Source organism: Mercenaria mercenaria, chromosome 11 (genome assembly GCF_021730395.1).
Source record: "Mercenaria mercenaria strain notata chromosome 11, MADL_Memer_1, whole genome shotgun sequence".
NCBI lineage: Eukaryota > Metazoa > Mollusca > Bivalvia > Venerida > Veneridae > Mercenaria > Mercenaria mercenaria.
The window spans coordinates 76,931,303-76,946,211 of NC_069371.1; the positions used below are offsets into that span (position 1 = coordinate 76,931,303).

Sequence of the window (14,909 nt, forward strand, 5' to 3'; positions counted from 1 at the left end):
TTCGGCAGCTAGTTGTTGATCTCAAGTGAACTCCCCGAGACCTGGTTCGGCAGCTAGTTGCTGACCTCAAGTGAACTCCCCGAAACCTGGTTCGGCAGCTAGTTGCTGACCTCAAGTGAACTCCCCGAGACCTGGTTCGACAGCTAGTTGTTGACCTCAAGTGAACTCCTTGAGATCTGGTTTGACAGTTACTTGTTGACCACAAGTGAACTTCTTTGGTTCGACAGCTATTTGGTGACCTCAAGTGAACTCCTTGAGATCCGGTTTGTCAGCTAGTTGGTGACCTCAAGTGAACTCCTTGAGATCCAGTTCGACAGCTAGTTGCTGACCTTATTTGAACTCCTCAAGATCCGGTTCGACAGCTAGTTGCTGACCTCAAGTGAACTCCTTGAGATCTGGTTTGACAGCTAGTTGCTGACCTCAAGTGAACTCCTTGAGATCAGGCTACAGCTAGTTGCTGACCTCAAGAGAACTAGTTGTGGACTTCAAGAGAACTCCTTGAGATCTGGTTCGATATCCAGAAACAGAAATTGTGCTAAACTGTTGCATGCAGACAGGAATTAACCCTTACCCTGCTAAATTTGTAAAATGAACTTGTCCATTTTTCAATCTGGACAGTACCACTGACTGTTTAAAGGCGTGCTTACCAAGAAGATACTGACTGAATGGCGAACAGTGCAGATCTACACTGGTTGCAAAGGCAGAATTAATCGTGTCCAGCATGATAAGGGTTAACTTTGTTACAGGTCTTATAATTTTTGAGATCTGCGTAATTTTGCATGTCATGTACAAATTAAGGTTTTTTTTATTCCTTTTTCAAATTACAAAAAGATACATTACCTGCCATGAATTGACCAACAATGAGTTTCCCATATTGGTAATTGGTCTGAGAGATTGTGGCTTTGGTAGAAACCTTAGCAACGACACACCGAGACTGGTCTTGCTTTGCAACAATTCTAGAACCTTTTTCTGGAAGGGGAAGAATACAACTGCAGCCATTAACCTAATTATATAAAGATTCAAGCCAAAAATAACTGTTAAAGCTTAAAACTTGCAGCACCAATGTTTGGCACTTTTTCAAAACTAGTTTATTGTCAAAATATTGAATTTCTGCCAAGTTTAAATTTGTAACATTCAAGGAAAAACCTTGCTAAGAGGAACACAAATTATTTCAATTCAAATCTACAACCCTAAAATGGAAGTAATGTAACGTTTTCTGAAGTAGTGTGTGACATGTTCATATCATAGAACCGTAAATATTTGTTTTAATAAATACTATAACAGAATAGATCATTTATTAATACAGCTGCTTTTTTCTAATTGTTAGCCTTACATTTAAAATTTTCCATCTCAATAATGGCGGCAAGCAAATTTGGTGGTCTGTTTTTCGGCAGAGATTTATTTTCGCGTAACGTATATTGAGTGCCAATAGCAATAGCATCATAATAAAACTGTCCATAAAATGAGCGATACACAGAATAGAACAGTCTTTAATTGAAGGAACTGTCATATTAAATATGAAAGTATCTGAAACTGGATAGACTGAAAAGACAATAATGAGCAGCACCATGAGAAAACCAACATAGTGCATTTGCAACCAGCACGGATCCAGACCAGCCTGTGCATCGGTACTCCATGCTAATCGCTTACGGTTTCTCTAATTGCAATAGGCTTCTAAAACGAACAGATGGATCATGACCAGACTGTGAGGATGTGCAGGCTGGTCTGGATCCATGCTTGTCGCAAATGCACTATGTTGGTTTTCTCATGGAGCGCCTCATATATCAAAAACTGTTAATCATGCAGCCTGATGTTTCACCGCTTATACCTTCACAATCATAAAACAAGAGTGCCAGAATGTCACAATATACGCCCGTCACAGCAAATTTATTTACTCTAGCACCTGTATTTGCAAATGGAATTTTAATTTTGTGGTTGTTTAGTAATCATTGTAAGTCATTTGTTTTTCTAAGTCCAAAAAAAACTCCTTACCAGGTAGAGATACCTTAAAATACACCTAAAATTTGAAAGTAACATCTATGTTGTACCACAGAAAAGTGGTCTTGTTTTTTCCCTACGGTCAGTTATAAACAAGAGTGCAAGAATGTCACAATATACGCCCGTCACAGCAAATTTCTTTACTCTAGCACCTGTATTTGCAAATGGAATTTTAACTTTGTGGTTGTTTAGTAATAACTAAGTGTTTTGTTTTTCTAAGTCCACAAAAAAACTCCTTACCAGGTAGAGATACCTTAAAATACACCTAAAATTGGAAAGTAACATCTATGTTGTACCACAGAAAAGTGGTCTTGGTTTTTCCCTACGGTCAATTATAAAAAAGTTACAATATAAGTTATTTATAGTAACAACTAAGGGAAGTTAATCTTAAAAAAAAAAAAAAAAAAAAAAAAAAAAAAAAAAAAAAAAAAAAATTGTAAGTCCTCACAAAAATCTTTACCAGGTAGAGACTGGTCAAAATACACCTCAAAATTGGATGTAGCATGCATGTTGTACTACAGAAAAGTGGTCTCGATTTTTCCCTATGACTAGTAATGAAAAAGTTACAATATAAGCTATTTATAGTAACAACAAAGGGAAGTAATTCGAAAGAAGGGAACTGCGCATGACACTTCGTCTCATGATGGTGTATAATTGTGTCAAGTTACATCAAAATCCCTCCATGCATGAAGAAGAAATGCTTCGGACAAAGTCATTCTTGTATCTGACCTTTGGCCTCTAAGTGTGACCTTGACCTTAGACCTAGGGACCTGGTTCTTGCGCATGACACTACGTCTCCTGGTGGTGAACATTTGTGCCAAGTTATATCAAAATCCCTCTATGCATGAAGAAGACATGCTCCGGACAAGGTTTTCATTCTTGTATCCTTTGACCTCTAAGTGTGACCTTGACCTTAGACCTAGAGACCTGGTTCTTGCGCATGACACTCTGCCTCATGGTGGTGAACATTTGTGCCAAGTTATATCAAAATCCCTCTATGCATGAAGAAGAAATGCTCCGGACAAAGTTTTCATTCTTGTATCCTTTGACCTCTAAGTGTGACCTTGACCTTAGACCTAGAGACCTGGTTCTTGCGCATGACACTCTGCCTCATGGTGGTGAACATTTGTGCCAAGTTATATCAAAATCCCTCTATGCATGAAGAAGAAATGCTCCGGACAAAGTTTTCTTTCTTGTATCCTTTGACCTCTAAGTGTGACCTTGACCTTAGAGCTAGGGACCTGGTTCTTGCGCATGACACTCCGTCTCATGATGATGAACAACTGTGCCAACTTTCATCAAAATCCCTCTATGCATGAAGAAGATATGCTCCGGACAAAGTCATTCTTGAATTTGACCTTTGACCTCTAAGTGTGACCTTGACCTTAGACCTAGGGACCTGGTTTTAGCGCACGACACTCCGTCTCATGATGGTGAACAACTGTGCCAAGTTTTATCAAAATCCCTTCATGCATGTAGAAGATATGGTCCGGACAAAGTCTGTGGACGCCGCCCGCCCGCCAGGGGCGTTCCCATAATACGTCCCGTTTTTCAAACGGGTGTATAATAAAATTATCATTGTGTGTGCACAAAAAACAGCTGACATACGTATCATTCCTCACAAAACCAGTGATTTAGGAGGTTATAACCAGACACGGGGGTATGATTTTTACTCACCTTTTAGAGTACTCCTCATAGTGGAGGAGTGGCACCAAACAATGCTGAAAGGCTTACAATCCAAGTTAAACTGAACTCTCATTTAATATAAACTGTTTCATTACAAGCTAAATACAAGTGTCATTTCTCATAACTTTTATTTCTTAATAATTCTGTTTCATCCCAGCCATTTTTTAAAACATTTGTGTGGTTTGTACCAAACTTTTTTTATCCTGTACCACTGAAGTATGTTGGAACATGTACTCACTTTTCTAAAAGTTGGCGGGAATGCTGCTAAAAACAAAATAAAACTAACCTCTGAAACAGTCTTGAGAATCTTTCTGTTTATCAAACCTGAAATATAAATGATAGGGTCAAGTAATATCATCATCTGAGTATTTGTACAAAATGTAATGATATAAATGTAATTGTACAAAATGTAATACAATTTATGTCCTAAAAAATAAAACAGAACAAATTGTTACTAAATCAAGGGCAATCACTCTGAATTACTCTGAGCAATTTAGCCCACTATTATGTGTTTGAAATCTTGCCCCAAACACATTCTGTGCAAGTTTTATGAATTACCCAGGCCATTTGGTCTCTAATCATTATGTACCGGTAAGTACCTTTAAAGGTCCACAACTCCACAAAGAATCTCCAGAGCTGTATGTGCTAAAGATATGCTCAACTAATCTTTATATAAAGCACTATGGTAAAGTTTCTCTGAAACCTGTTTTGTTTTTTGTTGCAAAAGTCCTGTAGAAAGATAAACAGATGTATAATAACTGGAAACATAGTACATGCACTAGCAGGAAGGTACATTTTATTTGTTCAACAGAACTCAACTAAACTTTTCTGTACAGTATCGCTTACCTTTAAAACCTTGACTATGAAGTTTATTCCAGGTGGTCTGTCTATAGTAGACGAGTCTGTATCTAAGGAATCCAGTGTCAGTGATATAAAAATATGTCTTCAACAGGACCAAGACATAGCCACACAACCAAAGCATCAACTTGGCCAGTACATGGAGTCTGACACTGTTAGAACTTGCATCGGTCAGCCAGTCAATTTGTGTGGTCTGTAAAATGTTCACAAATTGTAGTAACAGAGTCCCATTTAAAACATCCATTAAAATTTCCAGGTGATAACTGACAAATCTAAAGTAATGCATGCAACAACATATAATGCATACAATATTAAATAGAGATTGCCTTATTTCTAAAAGGGGTACACTGGATTAGATTGAAGAAAATGGCCCAAAACTGTTGAAAATTACTTACTTACTTATTTGTTTTGCAAATTAATTAAAGGTATAGACTGGTTTTAAAGATATTACAAGAAATCAACCACATTTTCTAAGTCAATGGGAATAATTTCTTTAAAATAAAAGGCAGAGTTCTGGGACTTGAAATGTAAACTTTGTGTTACGATAAAAAAAAATTGTAAGAAGTATCAATCAAATCCATGAAAATGTTACAGAAATTTTGAAGGAAATATCTACTATTGAAGTCAGGGACATTTTCAGAGCGAGAAAGGAAAATAGTTGTCAATGTAACAGTTTGAGATAGTGGCCTGGTATGTCAACTTGTCTTATGACCCTAAAAACCTACCCTAAGTTTCAAAATGATACCTATATTGGTTGAAAGATACTGAAGGAAAATAATTTGGGATGGGACAGGATAAAACAGTTTGGTGAGGGTTTAAAACTTAGCCATGAAAGTCTACATGATATATATATGTCCATTTCATGTTGATGATGTACACCGAGTTTCATTTCAATTGGATGGAACCATTAAGAGTTGAGTATGGGACAGTTTGACAATATATGCCTCTTAGGTCCTTGGTACCAGACAAATGAAAATACCTGAAACTGACCTATACAAGTTTAAATTTTCTTACTTTTATTCCATACATGAGCTGGCCAAGTGTCAGTCTGTCATACTTTCCTAGTGATATCATCTTTGACACATCTGAGGATATACAATGATACATCACAACATATACACTACTTCAGTAACAGGTGAAAACAAACAGCAAAAATATACTTACAGTTTGATATAAAATGTTTAAATTGGCTTTGAGGAAAATAAATGTACAATTTTCCACCACTACCCCTTTGAACAAATTCAGAAGGGGTCGTGAGGGGGAGGGAAGCACAAAAGCACAAGTTAACGATTTAAGAATTACGATCTTACTTTTCAGTAGAATATTCAAGTTATGTTTGGTCCCTATCAGAGCAACTGGCATCACCTTCAATATGCAGGCTCTAAGGAACAAGTATACCTGAAATGTATATAACATACATTAATATTATTTTTATTTTTTCATTCTGATATGTTAATTGACCATTGGTATAGCTGATGACTTTGGATAGAACTGAAACCTCAACAATGCTTTCCCGATGGAAAGTCTCCCACCTTTAAATAAGTCTGTGTCGTGTTAGACTTGTAAATGTTTATGAACGAAACGATCACCCTTCAAACAATCAAGTCTTTCTCTGCTCATAAAACTGAACAAAACAAAATGCTTTCTTACCTGTTAATCATATTAGAAGTTTCTTTTCCATAAAACAGTAAGTCACCAATTTCTTTGCACTTGATAAAGAACAAGAGCTTGTAGAATACGAAATGCCCACCTTGATGCATTCACTAACTGCATAAGGAACAGAAATTTTTAGCTCATTGTGACCTTGACCTTTGACCTACTGACCTCAAAATCAATAGAGGTCATCTGCTGGTCATATCTACCTCCCTATTAAGTTTCATGATCCTAGGCCCAAGCATTCTCAAGGTACTGTCCGAAAACCGTTTAACTGTTTTATGTCACTGTGACCTTGAACTTTGACCTACTGACCTCAAAATCAATAGGGGTCTGCTGGTCATGACCAACCTCCCTATCAACTTCCATGATCCTAGGCCCAAGCGTTCTAGAGTTATCATCCATAAACCAATTGGTCTACGGACCAACCAACCAACATCTGCAAAACAATATACCCATCCTTCTACGAAGGGGGGCATAATAACTGAAATAGGGTGAAACTGCACCATAACTTCAACCTGAAATTCTAAGTAAAAAGGGGGATAATTCATGAAATATTGGCACTAGAGTTATGCCCCTTGTGCCACATCATGTGGGTGATGATGAGGAATATACTATATTAAGTTTGAAGAGAAAGTGCATCAAAACTTTAACCAAGGTGTGGACGCGGCATAATTTGTATTGTCCTAAAAATATCAGGGCTAAAACTGGCACTTATATAATCGACACCCAACACTATCCTTAAATATCTCCTCAACAACTGTCATAATTATATGCCACTCCCTTTGACATTTTTAAAGACATATTATACAGATGTGATGCTGATGACTAAATGACGCATTTTCCAACCTTTGGCAGATACTGAACAAAAGTTTAAGATTCTTATTTCTGTTTTCCTTTACAAAATTTCACAAGTGGCACTTACGTCATTAACAACCGACACTATTATTGAAATGCCACTGCCACCTACATCATCAACATCCGTCACCTTATCAAATGCACCCTTGTTATGCTAATGTGTTACATCACTCTATTTATGTTACAGTTTCAAGGTGCATTCATTCTCTATACAGCTGTGATTCAGTATTCAATGATACTTAACAACTAAGCTTACAACAAGTAGGAAGGAGGCATGTACCAAACATGAAATATTCAATCGACTGGACAATCTAACACAAGACTGCTGAAAAAAAGCTTCTACTATCCGAAAGATTTGTGTTTTGTTAAGCAGGAACATAATTATTAAAATCTTTACGTAAATGATAAAAGAACCTTAATCACTTTGTTATGTATGCTTGAACTTCTACTTCTACATCTGGGAAAGTACATTTTTTTTAGGAGAAGTGGGGTGGGGTTGGGGGCAACGTTTCGCACCCACAGCTGTGCGAGGAAAGTGATTTATGTCAGCACCCTTAACCACTCAGCCACAGAAGGCCTGTGGAAAAGTTAGAGATTACATCAATAAGCAGTCTGAATTTAATACATTTTAAAGACTACCTTCCGATGATGATGATGGTTACTCAACAATTCTGATACAGAGTAATTACCACGTCTTTTCAGTAAACCTGTAAATACAATAGGGTTATAAAAACAGTAGCTTAATCTCAGATGCTGTATTCAGCTCGAGTGTAAGTTTGCCAGATCGGATCTCACGAGGCATGCAAGCGCTGAGTGTGATCCGACCTTGCAAAATCCACGAGAGTCAAATACAAAATCCCAGATCTAGCTATTGTTATAATGACCCTTTTATTATATAGCTCTAACTTTTTGTTTGTTGTTTTGTTATTGAATGAAATCTTCAATGTTTATCGATATTAAAATGGAACTATGTGAAGTTTTTATGTGCACTATTTATAGAACTGTGTCAGGCCATGCATATTAATGAAAGTAAGTCTGACAGCATACAATACAGAAGGTAAATTACAGAATTTAAAAGGTACAATACGGAATTTTCTGTCCATATCTAATTGTGAAATACAAGCCGATTTTTTTTACAGAATTAATTTAGGTATATAATGAAATAGGGTTATTATAATAGTAGCTTGATCTGGGATGTGGAGACCACACAAGGTACACAAGCACAGAGTGTGATCCAGCCTGGTAAAATCAACGAGAGCCTAATCTGATTTTGTAGATCTACAACTGTTGTAACGACCCTCATCTTTTATACCTCCATCTTTAAGTTTGTTTTTTTACTAATGAACATGGAATAAAATCTTCAAGGTTAATTGATGTGAAAACAGAACTGAGTATGTCTTTTTGTTTGCTATTTATAGAACTGTGTCATGTCATGAATATCAATTAATGAAAGTAGTCTGGAACCATGCACTACACAGGATTTACGCTATAATATGGACTCTATTTTCAACCCGTTTGTATTTTCTTGTGAAATACAAGCGGTATTTTAACAGAATTCATTATTTCAGTTACTTATAACACTAAAATATTGTAATCAAAACATCCATACAACACTTTCAATTTTACAGTTAATCTTACCAACATTTTGGCAATATGCCTTTCTCAACATAACGCAGAAATGCACACCAAATGTCCTATTTTTTAAAATTAAATAAAAAAAAAAAAATTAAAAATATAATAAACTACAAGTAGCAAGTTTTACCTTGCCTTTTCCTAAGGTAGCCGACTGAGGCTGCTTTCTTGCATATAATGGGACAATGGTGATTTAGAAGTGCTCTGTACGGACATCTCCTGTTACAAGAAAATACATGTTAAGTTTAAACAGTCTTACAGAAGGTTGTTGGTTAATTGCTTGTTTGCTTGTTTTGGGTACAATACTGTTTTTAAACAGAATTTAAGTCATGTAACGGCAGACAGTTAACCTAACCAGTGTTCCTGGATTCTGTACTAGTACAAACCTGTTTACTGCAAGTAACTGCCAACTTCCCCACATGAATCAGAGGCGGAGAACGAATGATTTCAGACACAATGTCTTTAAGTTGTCACAGAGAACAGACGTCTCGCCTGGGGGATCAAACTCACCGCAGATTTCATTGAGGGTAACATTTTGATCAAGTTTCAGTAAAATCTGACCAAAATTGTGACCTCTAGTGTGTTAACAGTGAAATTGTTGATGACAGACAACGTGATCACAATCGGGAAACTAGAAGATGCTTTTGCAAAAAAGTGCATGTCTCCCCCAATGCAAAGTGGTATAGGCAAGAAGTCAGTAGGGGTCAGGAGCGAAAGTCAAAGAGACACTGATGGTTGGCTGCAATAGGGATCATCTACTTGGCATGTCCAGTCATCCCGCTAAGTTTTAACACTCTTGGCCTAGTGGTTCTCAAGACACTGTTCAGGCTCCTGTGACCTTGACCTTTGATCATTGATTGATTGTTTTGGGTTTAACGCCGTTTTTCAACAGTATTTCAGTCATGTAACGGCGGGCAGTTAACCTAACCAGTATTCCTGGATTCTGAACCAGTACAAACCTGTTCTCCGCAAGTAACTGCCAACTTCCCCACATGATTAATCAGAGGTGGAGGACTAATGATTTCAGACACAATGTCGTTTATCAAATAGTCACGGATAACATACGCCCTGCCCGAGGATCGAACTCGCGACCCCGAGATCCGTAGACCAACGCTCTTACCTACTGAGTTAAGCAGGCGGGCTTTGAACTTTGATCAAGTGACCCCAAAATAAATAGGGGTCATCTACTCTGCATGTCCAATCATCCTATTAAGTTTCAACATTCTAGGTCAAGTGGTTCTCAAGTTATTTTCCGGAAATGATTTCACATGACCAGGCCCCTGTGACCTTGACCTTTAATAGACTGACCCAAAAAATCAATAGGGGTCATCTACTCTGCATGTCTAATTATCCTATGAAGTTTCAACATTCTGGATCAAGTGGTTCTCTAGTTACTGATCGGAAATGGTTATCAATGTTCAGGCCCCTGTCACCTTGACCTTTAACAGAGTGACCCCAAAATCGATAGGCGTCATCTACTCTGCATGAGCAATCATCCTATGAAGTTTCAACATTCTGGAATGAGTGGTTCTCAAGTTACTGACCGGAAATTGTTTCCCGTGTTCAGGCCCCTGTGACCTTGACCTTTAATAGAGTGACCCCAAAATTAATTGGGGTCATTTACTCTGCATGTCCTATTATCCTATAAAGTTTTAACATTCTGGGTCAAGAGGTTCTCAAGTTATTGATCGGAAACGGTTTTCCATGTTCAGGCCCCTGTGACCTTGACCTTTGACAGAGTGATCCCAAAATCGATAGGGGTCATCTACTCTGTATGATCAATCATCCTATTAAGTTTCAACATTCTGGGTCAAGTTGTTCTCAAGTTACTGACCGGAAATTTTTTCAATGTTCAGGCCCCTGTGACCTTGATCTTTAACAGAGTGACCCCAAAATCGATAGGGGTCATCTACTTTGCATGTACAATCATCCTATGAAGTTTCAACATTCCGGGTCAAGTGGTACTCAAGTTATTGATTGGAAATGGTTTTTAATGTTCAGGCACCTGTGACCTTGATCTTTAACGAAGTGACCCCAAAAACAATAGGGGTCATCTACTCTACATGAACAATCATCCTATGAAGTTTCAACATTCTGGGTCAAGTGGTTCTCTAGTTATTGATTGGAAATGATTTTCAATGTTCTGGCCCCTGTGACCTTGACCTTTGACTGAGTGACCCCAAAAACTGTAGGGGTCATCTACTCTTCATGATCAATCATCCTATGAAGTTTCAACATTCTGGGTCAAGTGGTTCACTAGTTATTGATCGGAAATGGTTTTCAATGTTCAGGCCCCTGTGACCTTGACCTTTGATGGAGTGACCCCAAAAACAATAGGGGTCATCTACTCAATCATCCTATGAAGTTTCAACATTCTGGTTAAAGTGGTTCTCTAGTTATTGATCGGAAATGGTTTTCAATGTTCAGGCCCCTGTGACCTTGACCTTTGACTGAGCGACCCCAAAATCAATAGGGGTCATCTACTCTTCATGACCAATCATCCTATGAAGTTTCAACATCCTGGGTCAAGTGGTTCTCTAGTTATTGATCGGAAATTGTTTTCAATGTTCAGGCCCCTGTGACCTTGACCTTTGATGGAGTGACCCAAAAATCAATAGGGGTCATCTACTCTTCATGACCAATCAACTTATAAAGTTTAAACATTCTGGGTCAAGTGGTTCTCTAGTTATTGATTGGAAATGGTTTTCAATGTTCAGGCCCCTGTGACCTTGACCTTTGACACAGTGACCCCAAAAACAATAGGGGGTGTCTACTCCAGCAGCCCTACAACCCTATCAAGTTTGAAGGTTCTAGGTCAAATGGTTCTCCAGTTATTGCTTGGAAATGAAGTGTGACGTACGGACGGACGGGCGGGCAGACGGATGGAGAGGGCAAAAACAATATGTCTCCCCCAGAGGGGGGGGAAGACATAAAAACCCTCCTAATACTAGGTCAAGGGGAACTAGAGCTGCTTTTGATAAAAGCGCATGTCTCTCACAACTGCCTAATCATAATAGATTGGCATTTCTTCTCCATTATGTATCCGAGTCAACCATGCACCAATACATGTATCACTGGCATCAGTGTACAGAGTGATTTCGGTAATTAAAGGGCCATAATTCCGAAGCGCCTGGGGCGATTTGGTTAGTTATCGAGCTTGGCTGAGGACTTATTGGCAAACACATTTTGTTCAAGTTTGGTGAAGATCGGATGAGAACTGTTCGACACAGAGTGCCAACATCAGTGTACAGAGCGATTTTCTGTAATTCAAGGGCCATAATTCCGAAGTGCCTGCGCCGATTTGGCTAGTTATCGAATTTAGCCGAGGACTTATTGTCAAACACATTTTGTTAAAGTTTTGTGAAGATCGAACGAGAACTGTTCGACTTTGAGCGCGGACAAGATTTGTGACAGACAGACACACACAGAGAAGTAAATCAATATGTCTCCCACGCCACTGTGTGGTGGGAGACATAATAATACTATATGTGTGCAAAGATCATAAGCTAATTTTTAATCATGTGAGAATTTTACGTGTTTTTAATTTCAGATGGATGAATAGCTGGACGGACACCGTCGTATCTATATCCCTTTGCCTTTGGCGGGGGATAACAAACAAACATATTTGCTGTTAGAACAATAATCAAAGGCAAGTACAAAATATAAAAACCTACAGACGACATCTTGATAGAGACACAATAATAATTATGTTAGCTGTATTTAGATATCACGGTAACAAGCCAGACTGGAAAGAAGGTTTCCTACATGCAGACTTTTTTACCTGTGTCTCTCAATAAACTGTTTCAGCAAAAGTATAACTTCTGGCATGATGGGAATTTCTATTGTCTGTGTATTGGCAACTTCTGTAGGTTGACTGCTACATACATAAGCTTGATCTTCTGTCTTACCATCACTGTTCTTTTCTTCACAGTTAAATGCACTTGCCTCAGTTACAGCCTTTTCAAAATAAAATCAAAATTATCTGTAAAGTTGATATACACACCTTTATTTAACACCCACTCACACGATTCTCCTATTTGTAGGTGAGATACTTACTAAACATGTCTCACACAGATAAGATAACATGAGTTTTAACATGTGATCTTGTTTGCCAACTGCATCAAAGAGACTTCTTTTGACAAAGTGCATAACACTGCTTCGTGGTAACTGATATGTAATATATGGGTAATTGTTTGGTAAAGTTTTTTTTATAACGGATCTGTTGACAGACAGGAGAAAACCCAATTGAACTCTGACCCTCCAAGTGTGACCTTGACCTTTGTATTAGGGATCTGGGTTTTGTGCATGACACATTGTCTCATTATGGGAAACATCTGTGCTAAAAAATATTAAAATCCCTTGATGGACGACAGAGTTATGGGCTGGACAGGGAAAACAAGAGCTGTCTCCATAGGATGACACATGCCCCCGATGGCACTTTAAATGAATAGTTATGGCCGATGTTCGAGTTTAGGACCTTTGACTACGGAGCTGGGTCTTGCGCGCGACACGTCGTCTTACTGTGTCACACATTTATGCGTAGTTATTTTAAAATCCATGCATGAATGACAAAGATATGGACCGGACACGCCCATCAATGCACTATCATGAAAAAAGACCTTTAACATCTAAGTGTGACCTTGACCTTTGAGCTACGGACCTGGGTCTTGCGCATGACACGTCGTCTTACTGTGGTACACATTCATGCCAAGTTATTTGAAAATCCATCCATCGATGACAAAGATATGGACAGGACACGCCCATCAATGCACTATCCCTTAATGTCTTAGTGTGACCTTGACCTTTGAGATACGGACCTGGGTCTTGCGCGCGACACGTCGTCTTACTGTGGTACACATTCATGCCAAGTTATTTGAAAACCCATCCATCGATGACAAAGATATGGACCGGACACACCCATCAATGCACTATCCCTTAATGTCTAAGTGTGACCTTGACCTTTGAGGTACGGACCTGGGTCTTGCGCGCGACACGTCGTCTTACTGTGGTACACATTCATGCCAAGTTATTTGAAAATCCATCCATCGATGACAAAGATATGGACCGGACACGCCCATCAATGCAATAACCTTTAATGTCTAAGTGTGACCTTGACCTTTGAGCTACGGACCTGGGTCTTGCGCGCGACACGTCGTCTTACTGTGGTACACATTCATGCCAAGTTATTTGAAAATCCATCCATCGATGACAAAGATATGGACCGGACACGAAAAATGCGGACAGACCGACAGACAGACGGTTCAAAAACTATATGCCTCCCTTCGGGGGCATAAAAACACCTATTGACCAAGAACTTGGTCTTTGAACTATGGGTCTAGGTACTGTGCATGACACGTTGTCTCATTTGTGCAAAAAAATATTAAAATCTCTTGATGAATGGCAGAGTTATGGACTGCACAGGAAACAAGAGCTGTCTGTTGACAGCGTGCTCGACTATTCGAAGAACTGATGAAAGTAAAGGGTCAAAATTTACCAGAGATTTTCAGGCAAAAGAAGGAAAATAGATAAGACAAATATCAATGCAATATGTGAATTAATTTTGAAGCTGTGTTGCAGCTCTTAGAAATTTGTCGATTTTATACAGAACATAATATAGCAAATTTATTTACTACTATATACTCTGGAAAGGGTTTTGTCCAACAATTATATTAAGTATCTAATCACGATTCTCATATTTGCAGGCGAGTTACCAAACCTGTCTCACACATCAGGTTAGGTTGTTATTGAGTTTTAACGTGACTGTGATTTCACGATTGCCAACTGCATCAAGGCATCACGTAAAAAACATGAAACAGGTGTCATATAAGACTTAGTGTCACCCTGAGAGGCACCTTATATAGACAAGAGGGCCATGATGGCCCTATATCGCTCACCTGAGTACCATTGCTTTAAATGATAAGATCAAGTTTTGACATAGATCACATAGGCATTCACATAAAATATTATCAGGATAAACATTTTCTTGTAACAGTCCCTTTTGACCTAGTCAGGGCCAATTTCCATAAGTTTGAGGGTCCTAGGCTCAAATGCGGCATTTTTGTACTAGCATGACTATTTCTTACCCTGGAAGGCTTAAATAACATTTAAAACCAACCTCATTAGATGCTGCCGAGGTATATTCATTTACATGAAATAAAGGGAGGTAATTTGTCATATATTCAGTCAAAAGTTACCTACCCTGATAAATTCAAGTCATAAATGAA

At 38.4% G+C, this 14,909-nt stretch overlaps 1 protein-coding gene across 2 annotated transcripts in view; it reads right to left on the reverse strand.

Moving 5' to 3' along the window:
• Positions 1-14,909, reverse strand: part of LOC123531834 (telomerase reverse transcriptase-like) — a 69,046-nt gene that overhangs the window by 29,557 nt on the left and 24,580 nt on the right. For both annotated transcript variants that reach the window (XM_045313104.2, XM_053517804.1), the window contains exons 9-16: positions 12,467-12,642; positions 8,816-8,904; positions 7,693-7,760; positions 5,853-5,940; positions 5,557-5,627; positions 4,531-4,735; positions 3,971-4,008; positions 841-969 (exon numbers count right to left, since the gene is read on the reverse strand). In XM_045313104.2, coding sequence (XP_045169039.2) covers positions 841-969; positions 3,971-4,008; positions 4,531-4,735; positions 5,557-5,627; positions 5,853-5,940; positions 7,693-7,760; positions 8,816-8,904; positions 12,467-12,642 — 864 coding nt within the window. The remainder of the gene's footprint in view (positions 1-840; positions 970-3,970; positions 4,009-4,530; positions 4,736-5,556; positions 5,628-5,852; positions 5,941-7,692; positions 7,761-8,815; positions 8,905-12,466; positions 12,643-14,909) is intronic.